General features: G+C 30.8%; 1 protein-coding gene across 1 annotated transcript in view; it reads right to left on the reverse strand.

Moving 5' to 3' along the window:
• LOC117177180 (PDF receptor) overlaps positions 1 to 18,139 on the reverse strand; it is a 130,595-nt gene that overhangs the window by 12,753 nt on the left and 99,703 nt on the right. Inside the window, exons 4-10 of the mRNA XM_033367693.1 lie at positions 16,005 to 16,171; positions 12,252 to 12,355; positions 12,028 to 12,172; positions 10,219 to 10,321; positions 9,653 to 9,770; positions 6,141 to 6,210; positions 5,964 to 6,049 (exon numbers count right to left, since the gene is read on the reverse strand). Coding sequence (XP_033223584.1) covers positions 5,964 to 6,049; positions 6,141 to 6,210; positions 9,653 to 9,770; positions 10,219 to 10,321; positions 12,028 to 12,172; positions 12,252 to 12,355; positions 16,005 to 16,171 — 793 coding nt within the window. The remainder of the gene's footprint in view (positions 1 to 5,963; positions 6,050 to 6,140; positions 6,211 to 9,652; positions 9,771 to 10,218; positions 10,322 to 12,027; positions 12,173 to 12,251; positions 12,356 to 16,004; positions 16,172 to 18,139) is intronic.

An 18,139-nucleotide genomic window follows, 5' to 3' on the forward strand; every position in this document is an offset into this window, starting at 1 on the left:
TATTATTATATAAAAATTATATAAATCACAATAACTTCTATAATCTTCAATACAATATAATGATATTGTAGGTAAATCGAATCGAATCGAGTCAACGGAATTTTTTGGTACCAAATTTAAGATATGAGAACAGTTTTACAATTAAAAACCTATTTTAAACTATTATAAAGTGAAATAAGCCCTCCAAACATTAATTTCTCTGAAATTGTCTTTAAGTTATCGTGTTCTCAAAAAATTTTGACATCCATAGAAACATCAATTTTTAATTCAGGGTCGTTTCATTAAAAAAATTAAATTTTGTTGAATTTTTCATAATTTTTTCATAATTCGTGCCTGACTTACAAATTGTTTCATAAATTAATTTTGACAGTTGTGAGTGTCATTTGAGCGACACGTGTGACAGTTAAAAAGGTATTTAATATGTCTGCTCGGCAAGAAACAGTGCAGCCACGAGAAATGCTGTATGAAACATTTTTAAATCGGGTACGAACTTTTGCAATCACTAAATATTTGATCAAAAGTTCAATCCTTCTTCATTATTAATGTGCCCCCTAAGAGTAAATAAGAGTTCCGTTTTATACAATACTTTCGCCTACCTACCTTATCATATTTTATCCTCCTATTTACAGTTATTTAAACCATTTATACAAAATCTTATACAATATAGATTCTTACTCCTATTTTTTACGATAGCGCAATTTGGGGCGTTTTAGCGACCAAGGGAGCGAGCGATCGAAAGCGAGAGTGCAAGCGAGAAAGAGAGAGAGTGAGAGAATGCAACGGCAGCTAATTTACTTATGCTATTACATAACCATTACTCACAAATTTGCCCGCTTCTGATCTAAGCGATTTCCGTTTCTTTTTTCTTTACTTATCTTGTATCTCAATTCTGCCATTTATTAAATTAATTTTTTTCTCAATCGCTTCTCTAGCCCCCTCCTGCTTCTTCATCCGTTCTTCTCTCAATCCATTCTCTGACCTAGAATCTTTTCTGCATTCTCTTGCCAGCTTCCTTGATTTTCCACTCCTCTCCTGCATCCCTCCCATACATGCTCTCATGTTGCCTCTTTCCATTCACAGATTTTGCAATTTCTATTCTCTTTCTTCTCTAATTACATCCCTTCCCTTACCTCGTTTTCCAATCTAAACCTTGTAACTCTGATTCATCTTCTCTCACCATCCCTCTTCTAAATACTTTGGTACTCCTTTCTTTTTTATCATCTTATACCATTCATTATATTTTGATTCTTCAGCCATCCCCTTCTGCCTTTTAAATGGTCTTTCCCTCTCGCTTTTTTCCAATTCTTCATCATTTATTCCAGACCCGTCTTCTATATCTCCAACAATAAAAAACTCCAACCCCTCCAACTCTGTTATCCACTCTTTCCCCAATCCATCTTTCCCTAAAATCTTTACCAAATTCTCTAGACAGCTTCTCTTATCTTCCATTCTTCTCCTACATCCTTTCCATACATGTTTATATGTTCCCACTTCACATTTACAGATTCCACACTGTCTATTCTCTTGCTTTTTCCATTACATCCTTTTCCTTACCTCGTTTCTTAATCTAAATCCTGCTATTCTGGTACATCTCCTCTCACTATCCCTTTTATAAATACATTAGTACTTCTCTGTTTTTTATTATCTTATACTATTTGTTATATTTTGATTTTTCAGTAATCGGCCTTCTTTTATATTAATTGTCTTTCCCTCCTTCTTTTTTCAATAATTCATATTCCCATCTCGTTAAATCTATCGCCATCCCTCTGCTTCCCTGTACCTCCATCAAACGCTTTATCGCTATCCCCTCTCCGTCTTCCCTTCCACAGCTTTGTCCTAAATTTCTATGCCCTCTTTTCAGCTCTAGTACTTAATTTATCCCTTTGCGTTTCTTTTCTGACCATATATCCCTGCGTCCTCCAGTTTACTCCTAGCGTCCACCTTATATACCTTTCTTGCAAACTCTCAATCTCTTTCCTTTCTTTCCATCCCTATATCTCTGCCCTATAACCTAATGCCGGCCTTATCAGCGCATTAAATAATCACATTCTATAATCTCCATTTGTTTGCAAGGTATATACCAAATATTTTTCTTTTCTACATTTAAATTCAACTTTTTCCCATCTAAGTATTTGTTTACTCCTGTAATTTAGTCCACCGTGCCTTCTTGATCCTCTGCTACCAACACTATTAAAAATTGAATTATGTTATTGATAATTAAACTGTTTTTTAAAGTCATCTCTTTTAGTCGAAAATTCAACGGCTTTGATAAATATTCGTCCTTTGGGATTGAAAAATAAATTCAAACTATTTGGTTAAAACTTTAATTATTTTTTGAATATCCGTCCCTTTTAATTGGCTGAAAATAAGTTTCTTTTTTGTTGCAAATTCATCTTTTTGTGTTCAGAATTATTCGTTTTTTTATTAAAAAGTAAAGAGAGAAGAAGAGTAAACTACGACATTGAGATGGCAATTTAAATCAAAATAAATATTTTATAGATTGGTTAGGTGCGGTAGAGAGGAGAGTTAGGAAAGGAGGAAAATATCTTAGTGAAAGAGATGAGGAAGAGGACATAACAAGGGAAGAAATAATTAAGATGTAAGGAATAGCGAAAGATGGAAAGGCATCTGGTATAGATGAGATTCAAAATAAAATATGGAATTATGGGGGACATAATTAAAGGAATGGGCATGGATAATGTGCAATAGAGTATAGAAAGGAGAGGAGTAGCCGGAGTTATGGAAAGAAGGAGTAGTGGTACCCTTAGAGAAGAAAGGCAAAGGGAAAGAAGTTAAAGATTATAGAGGATTGAAACTAATTCCTATATTATATAAAGTATATGTGACTGTTTTATCGGAGAGGATGAAGAAAGAAGTTGGGAAGAAAAGACAGAGCCACCGAATCAAATAGAGTTCAGAAAAGAAATGTGGATGTACGAGATACGAGAGGGGTTAATAAAAATATTATCGGAAATTTTTAAAGAGACAAAGAGCAGGGTGAGGATAGGAGAGCAAGCAGTAGTTTCTGGTTAGTGATAGGAGTAAATCAAGGATGCCCTATAAGCCCATTTTTATTAAATATAATTAACTCAGACTTAGAAGAAGAAATCAAGAGAGAAGGATTGGAAGGAGTTAGTATGGGAAAAGAAAAGATGCAAAAACTGGCATAAGCGGAAAATATAGTGTTGGTGGCAGAGGATAGAGAAGGGATAACGGGTACACGGGGAATAGGAAAAAGAGGGTTAAAAAAGGATTGGAGAATGAGAATGCATTTATTAGATACACTGCTATGACTATTCTCTAAAATCTCTTCTCTTTAGAAATGTGAAAATTCTACTTGACGCAAGTAGAGGAGCGCACCGGCCATTTTTGGGAGCACTGGCAGAGGAAGAAGAAAGCATGAAAGTTTACAAGAAATGTATAACGCTAGGGCCTGTACGAAAAAGAAGTATTAGTAAGTATTGAAGCTAATACTTTTTTCGCGAATAAGTATTGGAGATCCAATACTTTTTCGCGAAAAAAGTACTGGTCCCAATACTTAGTAATACTTATTTTTTATTCGGGAGAAGACTGGAGGACGTCCGGATACGCAAAGAGATAAATTAAGTGCTACAGTAAGAAAAGGGCATGTCAGTTTAAGACGAAGCTAAGGGAGGGAATGGCTGGGTCAGGAAGTCAAAGGAAGAGTTAGAGAAAAAGTGTTTTTAAAATTATTTATTAGAAGAAAGCAGGGCGAGGGTGATTGAATTAATAAAATGGGAAAACAAAAGAAGAGAGTGCTTTAGTGCTAGAGATGTAGGAGAGGGGATTGGATTAAGCTTTGAAAAATTGGAGAAAAGGAACAGGGAAAGACAATCAATAGAAAGATGAAGGATCTTTGAGGAATCAAAATACGATAAATAGTATAAGATGATAATAAAATAAAATGTGCCAAAGTATTCAAAAAGATGATGGGATGAAAGAAAATAAACCAGAATAGCAAGGTTTAGATTGGGAAAAGTGGTAAGTAAATGGATGGAATGGGTAAATAAAGTATATTATTATTATTATTCTTATTATTATTATTCTTATTATTATTATTACACCATTAAGCCATTGCCCTTTCGGGGTAGGCGTGACTCACTCGGCAGGGGAAAGGAGTAGTGTGTGGATGGGAAAGAGATTTTTCAGATTGATCCAGAATTCTCGTGATATTTATGTAAATAACACGTTCGTTCCGCAACACTGCTCCGACCCAGGTTGCTGATCAATCTCTCTAGCAATCACCCCAAGCGAAGAACCTCACGAAGCCGTTATGTAAGGTTCCCCACTTGGGTCCATTAATAGCCAAGGTCTTTGTTTCAGGCGTCATTCACTCTACTGACACTCTTTTTATTAACTATTTTCCGCCATACTTTCCTGTCCTGGCATACTTCTCTAGCTTCTTTTATGTCCATGCATTCTTTCATGCAGGCTCTCGTGTTTCTGTAACTTCTTATGTCTCTTCTAAGTAGGGTCTCATTCACACATTCTAACCATTCTTTCCGCGGTCTACCTCTGGGCACATAGCCATTTACTTTACCTTGATACACTTGTTTCGTTAGTCGTTCATTTGGCATTCTCTCAACATGTCCGAACCATCTTAACCGATTTCTTTCTAAGAGAATGTATGGGAAAGGTGTAGAAGATAAATGGAAGATAAAGTAAGATGGCCAGAGGATGTGGTAAAAATTCTAGGGCAGAATATATTGCGTGATGAGTGGATTTAGGAGTTTCAGAGGATTAGAGAAGTGAACGACAAAGAATGAAAGAATGAATATGGATAAAATAGTAAGATTTAGAAAGAGGAGAATTGAATGAAAAAGGAAATTATACCAGAAGTATCCAGATTTGTGAGTAATGGTTATGTAATAGTAAAAGAAAATTAAGATGCGGTTTTACCCTCGCTCGCTCACTCGTTGTCTAAAAAAAGAAGTGAAGATCTATAGATAAATATTTATATAAATAGTTTGAAATAATTCAGATAACATTAGAGAAAATAATACATGAAAAAAAAAGATTTTCAGGAACGGGGGCCATGTAAGCGCTTCAGGGGACACGCAATGAATTAAAATGAGAAGGAAAGTTGTGGTCTATTATAATATTTGAAAAATCTTTCTTTTTTAGTTAAACTTTATTTTATTACCATGATTGAACATTGATGCAAAAATGGACAAGTTGCTTTGATTCGAGATAAATCGATTGACTTATAATCGAGGGGCCATTCTCTCCCGACAAAAAGGGTTTTAGAGTTTGAAATTGGTATTAAATCAAATCCAACTAGCATACAATTTGGTGTAATGATCTGAAATCAACGGAATTCGAGTGAAAATTTTGAAACGAATTTGCTATTTTAAAATTAACGAATATGCAGCGTGTGACCGTGACCCTTGCTTCGTCGATCGGGAATAACGATGGCTTTTTTGATACTACAACACTTTTAACCAAATTTAAAACAATTCTCCTTGAACTGCGTCACCAACTGTACGAAAGTTCAATTTATTTGCTAAAAGTTTAACTATTTTGTTATTTTTTTTTAAGATTCACATCTTGATTTAAAATTGAACTATTTTGTTAACAAAAAGTTTTTAAACTGAAAATTTTACTCTTTCATTTTTGGTGGATAATTGGTCTTTTTTGGTAGAAAATTAATCTTCTTCATATAAATTGCATCTTTTTCGATTAAAAGTGCAACTGTGTGGTTGAAAATTTATCTATTTTTTCAGAATTCAACTGCTTTTTTAAAAAATTTTTGTGTTTTAATTTTAAAATCGCGTGAGAAAAAAATCGAGTTAACAGAGCGTGTGAATGTTCTAGTTTCTAATCAACATTCAATAAAATCATTTTTCGACTATAAATTCGCGTATGATTATAAGTTAGCAAAGAAAATTATTTCATTTAAATTTGAGAACAAATTATTATATAATAAAATAAACTTTCTTTACCTGACTTTTTCAGTCTCACTAGAGTGGCTCTGGTGAAGTTTCACTACCAAGACACGAATGATATTCACGAGGAAGAGGAAATTGACCTGAAATATAAAGAAATATTTCGTCAATCTTTCTCATTAAAACTTACACGGGAAATATGAAATTTGAAGAAAGTTTAATTTTTATCATTACCACTATCACTGCCATTCTAGGCGCTTCGAGGATCCAGAAATACGAGGTCAGATTATAACCCCACCAACATCTGAAGAATAAAAATTGTCCTCTATATCGATTAAAAATGTTTGTTCTATTTCTCAATTTTTTATCAGCTAAAATAAATTTGGTTTTTTCAAGAAACCTTTTATGTTTTGAAAAATTCAGTTTTGAAAAAAATATTTCATAAATTGTAAACTTTTCTTCGTAATTATTATCTAAAAAACAATTAATTTCTTACGAACTTTTAAAAATTCATTAAAAAGATTTCGCAATCTTTTCGAATTGTTTTTAAAATTAATCAAAAAAATAAATAATAATTTAAAAGTTTCCCAAAAATATTAAGGATTTATATGCTTTTGAATCCCGTAAAAATGCAGGTTTCCTAAACATTTTTAAAATCCTGAAAAATTAAAAAAACTGTCCTGAAATCCTTCAGAATCTTTTTTCGACACATTTTAATATCTTTAAAACCTTAAATTTCTTTTTAAAAATAAAACTGATCACTAAAATTTTTCTTCCACAACCTTAGATTTCATCTCAAATCTCATCAAATCAAAATAAATATTTTACCATAATTTGATCTTTCTTGTGTATCTCTTTGAAAATGTAAACAAGTTTACAAATTATAGAATAGTAGCAAAGAAATTGAGAAACATTCAGAATTCTGCGATCTGAAATAAGTATTGTAAATTTGTTTTCAAAGTTATATCAATATGATTTTCCCAAGATTTTTGAGAAAATTCAATACCATTTTTGAAGATTACCAATGTGTTAAAAAAATAGAGAAAATTTTAAAGACATTTTTTTATATTTTACAGGATTATACCGAATATTAGGCAAAATTTAAGATAGTGTAAAATATATTCAGGACTCTTAGAAATATTTTTCTAAATATTATCTTGAAATTAATTTTTAAATAAAAAACCATTTTTGAATTTCTGTTCTTAAAAAGTTTTTTTCGATAGCTTCAAAAATCTATGTTGTTTAAAACATTTTTCGAAATATTGACAAGTTGTAAATTACTTTTGAATCGCTTCAAAACTTCTGAATATCTGGAAACTTTTTAAAATTTTGTAATCCTCCAAATTCAGCAAATTTGTCTGCAATTTTTTTAAATTCTTTTTTGGAATTTCACGCAAATTTTGAAATGATTCGAAGTCTTTTTCAATTTGATCTTAAAATTCATTTTTTAAATAAAAAATAAATACAATTTTTCCAAGAATTTTTAAGAAAATTGCATTGTTCTATTGAAAACTTTCATAAATCATAAAAACTTTGAAACTTTTTCTTCAAAAATCTACCTTTTACTCAACATTTTTCGAAATATTTCGTAATGTTTTGACATATTTTTTGATATTCTTTTAAAAATAATGTTGTACATGAAAAACCATACAAATTTTCCCAGAAATCTTAAGAAATTTGTTTTATTTTTCTGAAAACTTTTGAGATCATTAAAAAGCTTTGAAGGTTTTTGCTCAAAATATTAAAAATCTACTTTTTTCTAATTCTTTAAAAGCGAATTTCTTTTGGATTTTTTTGTCTCAAGATTTTATTAATTTTTGAATATTTTAAAAACTATTAAAACAACTCAGTATTCCTCAAGTGTTTAAAATCCTATAAAATAAAAAAAATTGTCTGGAAATCTTTTCGATTCTTTTTCGACATATTTTGAAATCTTCATGACTTAAAATGAATCTTTTAAAATAAAATTGAATCATTAAAATATTTGCAAATTTTCATGAAAAAATTACTTTCCAAGGTTCAAAAATGATTTAAATCAAGATGTTATCTTTTGTCAACAATTTCTAGTAGCACAAGGAAAGAAATTTCGGAAAGCCGTTTTACTATGACTGAGCACGCAGAGCCACCACAAGCCTAGTGCAGCGGCACGCTTCGTTTGGGTGAACGGCGCTCCCGTTTTGGGAGAACAACTAACTCGAACTGGCGGAGACTCCTTTTTCCGAGTTGAAGGAGCGCTGTTGCACTTAAAAGGAAAACGTGGACGCTCCACATGAAACTGTACAATAGATCTTTTTAAAATTTTGATTTTATTACCTGAAGCAACTATATTACTACAATTTTTCAAGCCAGGATCGCACCAATGTTATCTTATATATACGGCATTTACAAACAGCACTTGGAAAATAAGACTTAAGTCTTATTTTGACATAATCTTATTGTTATCGATATAATCTAAACGTTTTTTTGAAGCAAACTTTTGCTTCAAAAAAATGATTAGGTTATCTCAATCAGTCTAGCAAGCGTGTATAGAAAAAAGAAAGATAATAACGCATTACGGTGTCTCGGATATCTTCAAATCCGAACTTTTGAAAAAATGAGTCCATATTTAGATAAAAACAATTAAATCATAAACGAAAATCACGAAGGCGAGCAGCACGTACAAGAGAAAGCGTTGCAGCATCGCCTCATAGTGGTATTGTTACTCTCTCCGCCAGAGGGAGAGGCGTTGCACTCACACGTCTAGTGGCCTTGCCATTCAGGGGCAACAGCTCGCCCAAAACGATAAAACAGTTGTCCCTCTGAGGAATCATGCAACGTCCCATCATTCAGCGCAACAGCGCGACTTCTTGAGAGAGCGGTTTACCAAAATTTCTTTCCGTGCACTTGAAAATAAATTTTATGCTGAAATAAAATTATTTATTTGGCAATTATGATTAGCAAAATTTATGGTGGAGAAAATAAAAGTCATATTCACGCAGTGTCGAAACCAATCAGGTTTTCGACAGCAATGTGACCGATATTTTCGAAATATTTGGTAACGTCATTTTTTTTAGATAGGATTACATAGAATAAATATATCTTTGTTTAGTATGTAAGTCAATGAAATGTGAACAGCGAAATCGCCCAATTTTTCGTTTTTTAGGGTTCCGCATCCCCGGGCGTAAAACGTTATAGTTTCGACCGGGTGTCCATTAGACGAATATTTTTTCCCAGGAGAGGAAGTGAGGAGAATTGCGGGAAGTTATTGGAGGGTTAGTAGGGGGAATAAGAGGTGGTGGGAGTAAGGGGTAAATAGGGATAGGGTAAGAAGAGTAAGTAAGGGGAAATTAGTGAGGGGGAATGAGTGGAAGTGAGGGGAAGTAGGGGAAATTATTGGAAGCGAGAGGAAAGGTAGTAAGGTAGTGCGAATGAATAGAGGAGGGAAAGTGAAGGCTCTGGAAGGCAGTAGAGGAAGAGAGTGTTAGCTGGGGAAGGCAGTAGGAGAAAAGATTGTTAGCTGGGTTAGTGAGGGGTGGGAAAGCAGAGAAGGAAGAGGTTGGGGAAGGGAGACGAACTGAAAGTTTGAAGTTGTGAAGTATGGGAAAAAGAACTAGGGATGCAGAGGGGAAAGTAGGTGAAGTAGGGGAAGGTAAGTATGTGAGGGGGAGGTTTGAACGACTTAATTAACGTCTTAATAGATTACGAAACCCTTTTTGCAGAGGCACAGTGCCTGCTTTAAATAATTCTTAATTTTTATGGTCACTTACTTTGATGGATGATAGTAAATTGCGGTTACAGTAGCCCAAGCCAAGGTTAGAAAGGCAGGAGGACCCCAACCCACCAATCTATATACCTGGTAATATGAAGCTTCTTGGAAGACCGTAACTGTTATGAAAAAAGTTAAAAAAAATTTTTCAAAGGCAATAATGTACTTTTTAATAGAAATTTTATTATATTACTTCATGTTTTTTTTATGATATAGTGTACCATTTTATTTATAAAGTATAAATACAAGTTATTCCAATCCTCTTGTAAAAGAGAAGTCTTTTATATTTGTGAAATAAGTTTAAAGCTTAACGAGAAAAGTCTTTCAACTAGCGGAGAAGTTTCTATTTTGAAGAAACACAAAGCAGAAGAAAATTAAATTGAAAGTACTATCCAACTTTTGCATGTTGATGAGAATGTGTCAGGATTCCAAACTTTCCAAACATTAACCTCTTTTATTTTAAGTACTTTTTAGAAACTTTTTTAAAACTAAAGAAGGAAAATATCTTTCAAGTTTCGAAAAATATTGTCAATTTTTCTATTTTTTTCAAACAAATTTATTATCTACCTGATATTATACTATGAAGAAAAAATCCCTCGATGAACATCCACATGAACATCGCGGTTCTCGCATATTCCAAAAGGACGTAAGTGGTTTCACAAAGTACAGGCTAAACATTTTATACAAAAATTACTTCGATTAATTATCAGAAAAATCAACACTTCTCTCTTCTTGAAAATTTAACTATTTTGTTTGAAATTCGTTTTTACTTTTCTTGTGAATTCATTTTTTTAACTATAATGAGTTAGTTGCCACCTACCAGTGGTAACTTTTCTTTGTTTTATATCTTTGCTTTTTTTTATATCCTTGGTTGAAAATTTATCTATTTTTTTGAAAATGCGTTTTTTTTGGTTAAGAATGAATTTTTTTAACTAAAATTTTAACTATTTCATTCTGGGTTAAAAATGGATGTTTTCTAGTTAAAAAATCCAATATTTCATTGAAAATGCATTTATTTTTCTTCAAACTCTTCTTTTTTTGGTTAACAATAAGCTAAATGAGTTAAAGTAGAATTACTTTTAAATGTAATTATATTCTTAGTTAAAGATTCATCTCTTTGGTCTTTTTGGTTAAAAATTCATTTATTTTTTAGATCATTCTTCATTTTTTCATTTTTGGTTGACAAGGAACTAAATGAGTTAAAGTTGAATTGTTTTCAAAGAAATTTATATTTTTATTTAAAGATTAATCTCTATGGTTGGAATTGAAACCATTACATTTGTAGAAAATTTATCTTTTTGGTTAAAAAATCATCTTTTGGGTTAATTGTTAAAATTTCTGTTGAAAATTCATTTTTTTTTTTAAATTGATAATTTTAATTAAAAATCTATCTTTTATTTGGATAAAAATTTACATTTTTTGTTAAAAATGTGTGTTTTCGTTGTTGCTGAGAATTCATTTTTTAAACTAAAAATTTAACAAGTTAATTCTGGGTTAAAAATTGATATTTCCTAGTTCAAAATCTAAATATTTGGTTGAAAATTCTTCTTTTTTAGTTGAAAATAAACCAAATGAGTTCAAGTTGAACTACTTTTTAGAAAACTTATGTTCTCAGTTGGAGATTCATCTATTTTGTTGAAATCTCATTTTTTTAAAGATTCATAATTTTACTTGAAAATGTATCTCTTGGCATGAAAATCTTACAATTTTATTGAAAATTCGTTATTTTTAGATAGAACTAATTTTTTAAACTAAAAATGTAAGTGTTTCATTTGAGGTTTAAAATTGATCTTTTACAGTTTAAAATTCAACCATTTGGTTTAAAAGTCCTTTATTTCATTGAAAATTCTTCTTTTTTGGTTGACAGTAAACCTAACAAGTTAAAGTAACACTAATTTGAAAAAGAATTATATTTTTATTTGAAGATTCATCTCTTTGGTTGAAAATTGAACTATTTGGTTGAACATTAATTTATTGTAAACTTTTTAGTTAAAAACTGTTCTTTTGTTTGAATTTTAAACTCTTTTGTTGAAAATTCATTCTTTAAGATTCATCATTTCAGTTAAAAATGTATATGTTTGGTTGAAAATTTAACGACTATGTTTAGCATTCGCATTTTAGAATTAATTTTTAAAACTAAAAATGTAACTATTTTATTTTAGGTTGAAGATTTATCTTTTCTAGTTTTAAATTCAACTATTTCGTTGAAAAATGTTTGGTTCTAAAATTCAGCTGTTTTTGGTTGCATTTTAATCTTTTTCGTTCAAAAATTCCACTATTTTGTTTCAAATTCATCTTTGAGGTGATGTGATAAGAAATATATTTTTTTACGTATTTGCTTATAATTTTGTATGTTATCTTTAAATAAATACTTACAATGTTTTCTATTCCAAATTTAAAAATAAGCAAGTTTCTTTTTGACAAGGCTTGGTCTATATACAATGTTAATCTTATAACCACTTGAATCACCATGGCGACGAACAGGTTCTTATGTATTCTCGTTCTAGTATTTCTTAAAGACCTAAAAAAATAATTATAACCAATGTTAAGGATAATCGGAATACTAGATTAAAAAAAGAACGATCAATTTTTTAATTTACCTAAATTGACAGAAAATTGCTAAGGAAATGAGTAACGCTACTAGAGAGACAGTCAGTCCAACGAATTCTAAATTTCGCGTCCACTCGGCTATGTTGAACTTCATCTGAAATAAGAATGAAGATGATTAATGATATTAATCTTCTAATTCATTCATTAAATTTATTCACACTAAAGCTCAGATATTTCTGCTTGGTGTACTCAGAAAAAAATGTCTTTACCCTAAAGAATTTTTTTCTTGGATATACATGCAAATTTAGTTAAATAAAACAAATTTTGGTTGATTCAACATAATATTTGATGGACCCAACAAATTTTGTTGGTTGTATCAACCAAATACTCCATTTGCAAAAAGATTCGGTTAAGATAGCAAAAAACTTCAGTTAAGTCAACCAAATATTTTGTGGTGCATAGAATAACTATATTCTATGGTTGAAAGATCAAAACTCTCGTGGATTCAATCAAATCTTTTTTCATTGAGGTTTTGTCTCTTTTTTTCTACCACCTACTTTGACAGTTTATTAGTATAATTCAGTTTAAAAACCCATATAAAATTCTTTTTTTTTATGTAATATTTTATATTACGTACGTGAGCCATCTCAAATCATCTGAAAAATTTTATTTATTTTTAGCAATTTTGATAAAACGTCTAGTATCTGTTTTCTCAAACTTTTTTTGAGGTCTCATAACTTTGCTGATTTTAATGATAATTTGACTGTTTTAATTATTTGTTATAATAATCAGTTTGGAAGAAATATTTTTGGACAAAAAAACAATTTTCAAAATTTGTTTAGAATTTTCGAAAATAAATCTTTGAACTCAATTAAAAAAAATGTTTTAGATATTTAACAATGTACTCTAAAAGTCATTTAAACATGAAGATGGGATATCTCTTAATTTCTCGAAACATAATTAAAAACGTAAGTCGAGACGATACACATGATATTTCACAGCAAGGGGTGAGTTTGAAGCTTCATTATTTTAATTGGTTTTGGACTGTCATATCCACGTTTGAGAGAATTTTACAACGAATTGCGTCCTTGCAAAAAGAATAAAGATATGGATTTTTTGCGTTCCTGGAATGGTAAGCAATTTTAAAAATCGTTCTTGTAAAATATAGCACATGACTTTTACATAATACTGTAGCTGTGAATTAAGGTGGCTCAAAAACACTTTTTTTTGGAGGGCAACGATCTCCCCCATTTCATTCCAACACAGAAAAAAGAAATTCCGTAATTTAAAAAAAATTATTTTATTTCCCATGTAAAATGCATGGATAAAAATCACTTTTTTGAGTTTTTGACATTATTTTTTAGTGTTTAAACAAATGTGACGGGAATGTATAGGGGACCTGTAGAAAATTATCCAACGAAGAATTTCATGTATCAGACATATGGGTTTGACGCCCCCACACACCCCCACGAGTACCTGAAAACTACCCTTAAAACAAAAAACGTCAATTCTTCATGAAATCGAACTTTTGAGCACTGTATTCTGGTCTTTCTTTTACTTAAGATTATTAATATATATAATCATATATATAATTAAATATATATAATTATATGTAATATAATAAGTTTTGGAATTAAAAATAAAATTATTTCAGGGTAATTTTTTTAAGGCCTAAAGATACGAATACTAGAAGTTTCATCAAAATTACAGTGAAACTATTCTATAGCGCTGATTTTTGGGCTGATGTTGGGTGGGGACTAACTCACTAGAGCCTATGCCGATTTTTTTTGTTTATGCCTGAGTGCTCGCCTGAGTGAGAACAGCAGATCCCGCGCACCTCGCGCAGCTCCTGTTACACCTACCTGCGGCGCGAGGTCAATTCTCGGAAGGGCTATAGAAGGGAAGGCTATTGAAGGGTTTTACTGTACTAGCAATAGATAAAATGCTTTAGACGATTGCATTGCTTTTGTCCAATAAATAGAAAGTCAAGGAGTGAGATTATTCTTTAAATCCCTAAGCATTCAATAAAATCTCGTGTAATTCCTGAAAATATTTGCAACCCTTCGAAATCTCGTTAATTCTTTGAAAAATTTATAAATCCCTTACAATTTTTAAATCATGCGAAAATCCTTTGAAATCCTCTGAATGAGATCTTTAAAATTCCATAAGGGTGATTGCTAAAGAGATTGATCAGCAACATGGGTCGGAGAAATGTTGCGGAACGAACGTGTTATTTAGATAAATAACACGAGAATTCTGGATCAATCTAAAAATTCTCCATTCCTTCCACACATTACTCCTTTCTCCCACCGAGTGAGCCACGCCTACCCCGAAAGGGAAATGGCCTAATAGTGTATATAAATCCGTGGAAATTTGCTTAAATCTTAAAAATTCGTTTAAAATCATTAAAATTTCGTGATATATTGCAACATCAACATCTCACAAGATCTCTTAAAATATTTAAAATCTGTGAGAATCATTTTCCGAATTTTTTTAAATTCTTTAAAATATATTAAAAGTCATTAGGTATTACGAAAGCCATTAAAATTTGTGGAAATCCCTTAAAATCATCGAAATCCCATTATATCCCCTAAAAACCAGCAAAATCCTTTCAAATATTTGCAAATCTTATGAAATCCCCTGCAAACTTTTGAATTGTCTTTAAATCCTTTAAAATTTTCAAAGTACAAATAAAATCCCTTGATATCCTTTAAAATTAATATATTATATTATATATTCAAAATCCCATACAAATCCATATTCCTTTAAAATCGGTTATAACCCTTAAATTTCCATGAAAAATTAAAAAATTTACTGAGATCTCTTGAAATCTTTGCAATTTCGTTAAAATTCATTAAAGTCTTTAAAATCCTTGAGAATCTTTCCAAATCTCGGGAAATCCGTTAAAATGCATTAAAATATGATTCAATATTCTAAAAGCGATTACAAGTCCCTGGAATCCTTTCAAATTCCCTTAAACCTTTTGCGTTTTTGCGCAATCCTTAGAAATACCGTGACTTGTTTCGAAATTGAAATTACTAAAAATTGCGATTGATTCAAATTTCAAGAAGTTGAAATTCCGTGAAATCTTTTGAAATCTTCGGAAAACTTTAAGAACATTCAATTGTAAATAATTGTACTTGTAGAACTTCAAATTGTACGTCTCTAGAATTGAGTGTTTAGTTTCGAAAATTCAAATTTAAAAATTAGGTAAGTTTTGAATTTCACTATTAACTATTGCCCAATTTTGATGATTTAAATTATAAATTTTTTGAATATGAAAGGTTTGGAATTAAAAAATTGACCTTCGATCTTCATAATCATCCAAATTCAAGAAACTTTATTTATACATCTTTAAAATTGAACAGTTTTTAATTGTGACTCTTCAAAATTGTAGTACATTAAATTTTAAATCCCTAAATTTGAAAAGTTATTAATTTTGACAATTCGCAATTAAAACTGATGTCAGTATTTAGTTTTAAAATTAAAAATTCTATAATTTTTATGATTTATGTTAAAAAATTTTTGAATTTGGAAGATTTCGTACGAAAACCTTGACGTTTGATCTATAAAATCATCAAAAATAAGAAATGTTTATTTTAAAAGTTTTAAAACTAAGAGTTTTCAATTGTGAATCTTCCAAATTGACCTACTGAAAAAAGTCAAAACTACATCATTATACAATATAAACATTAACATTAAGTATAATTATCCTAATTGCTCATTGATTTGTTTTGTTATTTTAATTCGATATAAGTGATTGACAAACATTTTTTATCCTTAAAATGTTATGCTTTTCTTACCCTGGCATCCTCCTCGCTTCCTGCATAAATCTTCTGGAAGAGGGAAATTGTTTCTTCTGTATAACACGGAGTGTAATTCGTCCAACCAATGGGAGAGTCTTTTTCTGTCGCAAGACCACTGCGAGATACCCAAAGGCCATTTTCTCCGCAACGTTTTTCCGCAAATTCTGCAAATTAAATTATCTTTCATTCTAAATAATTTTTCAGAAGAAATGAGGAAAAAAATTACAAATTAAGTACAAAAGTATAAAAAAAGTATAAAAAATTAAGCGTAGTGTACAGTGGAAAAATGGTCCAAAGTGAAAACTTGTATGTGATTTATAGTATGAAAAAGTGTATCTCAAAAATTAAATTGTTTTTATCTTCTACAACGAAAAATTATCCCAAATATATTAAGGAATGGCGTATTATCTGTCTGCATGCACTACAGTGGCCTTTAATTTTTTAAATCATAATTTTTTGTATCTGATCCTCTAGTTTTGTTCGAATGTCCAGAAAAATGATCTCCAAATTTGAGTGAAATCCGTTAATATTAACCCGTGACCCTAAAACCATGAAGTTTCCCATTAATTTAAAATAGGAAAGGGGCAACTTCTTCTTAGTGTATAATTTTAGCTCGAATTCGTATGCATAACTTGCAGAATAAACTAAGAAAAATATTAATAAACAAAAAAATAAGTAAGAATATCTAAATTTATTGGAAAAAGCATAATGAAAGACTGTATTCCTGTTTTTGTTTCAAGGAGCTGTGTTTTTTAGGGTGATCCAAAAATAATTGGAATTGTTTGTTTGTTGAATTTTTATCTATATCGCCCCAACATTGGTTTGAAGCTATACAAAAATAAATGCGTTCTTGAAAAAACAAAAAATTATATTTAGAGGTTCCGCAAACCCCATTAACCCTTAAACGGCCAAAACGCCACTACCGGTACACTGCTTTTCAACGGCCAATAACTAAGACTATTCGACACTAGAAAAAATTGAGACACATATATTTTTATTGCTTAAGATCTTCTCTTTCCGACGGTGCTAATGAAATTCCTCAAAAAACTTTCTTATTATCCCAAAATGCAGTTTAAACAAAAAAAAACGTGATTTTTCGTGTCTATTTTTTTTTGTGAACCATTTTCCAAAGCTTTTCGAGTCTGCAATTAACCTGGAATCTCACTAACCGGTGAAATAAATGTCTAAACTTTGAGAATCCATGGTTCAAAGATCGATTTTTCGTTTTAGTATTTTCAAAATGGCGTCTCAATGGCAAAATTTTTGTGAAAACATTCATGAATTTTTTTACAATAAACGATGCGCTTTTCGGAAAAATCATCAAGAATAAAAAGTTCTTGTAATCAGCCAACGAATACGCCTGAATTTTTTCGAAGCATTTTCAGCAAAATTTTGGATTTTGCGTATGAACAATTTTTGCAAAATTCAAAATTTTGCTCAAAATGCTCCGGAAAAATTCAGGCGTATTTCTCGGCTGATTACAAGAACTTTTTATTCTTGACAAATTTTCCGAAAAGCGCATAGCTTTTCAATAAAAAATTTTCCTAGTTCTAAGCATCGTGTAAGAGTAAAATGATTCACGAATATCTATCGTCCGTCTGCCGCAAACAAAGTTTACGTTGCCCAACTATCACCAACATGGAGGTCGACGAATATCGATAGTCTCTTTTTTTTAAGGGATTATATATATTTTTTTTACATTTTTTTATTTTTTTTTATGGAGAATTTTTTTCATTTCAGATTTCAATCCGTTGAAATCATTTTGATCCTGTTGTTTTAGAATGTCATTTTGAGAAACAATGTAAGCAGCATTACATGTTGCAATCAATACAAAATCTAGTAGTCCTCTGGCGACATTGTTCATTATTACATAATGCTCTTGTTCGTGATTCGTATATGTGAGTTTCGAAATCACCTAGTTTTGATTGCGACAAATATTTCCTGCTGATTTCTTTACAGAAATTTCCAGGACAAACTTTTTCTTCGTTACTCCATGAAAAAACGTGATTTGGTACCAATTGTTTTTGAGATGCTGTGTAGTTATGGAAAACAGATCAATATGATACATTCGGTCTGGGAAATTCCGATCCCGAATTCTCGTCATCTGATGAATCATCTCCATCAGAGCCAGA

The sequence above is a fragment of the Belonocnema kinseyi genome, chromosome 7 (genome assembly GCF_010883055.1).
Source record: "Belonocnema kinseyi isolate 2016_QV_RU_SX_M_011 chromosome 7, B_treatae_v1, whole genome shotgun sequence".
In the NCBI taxonomy this organism is placed as follows: domain Eukaryota; kingdom Metazoa; phylum Arthropoda; class Insecta; order Hymenoptera; family Cynipidae; genus Belonocnema; species Belonocnema kinseyi.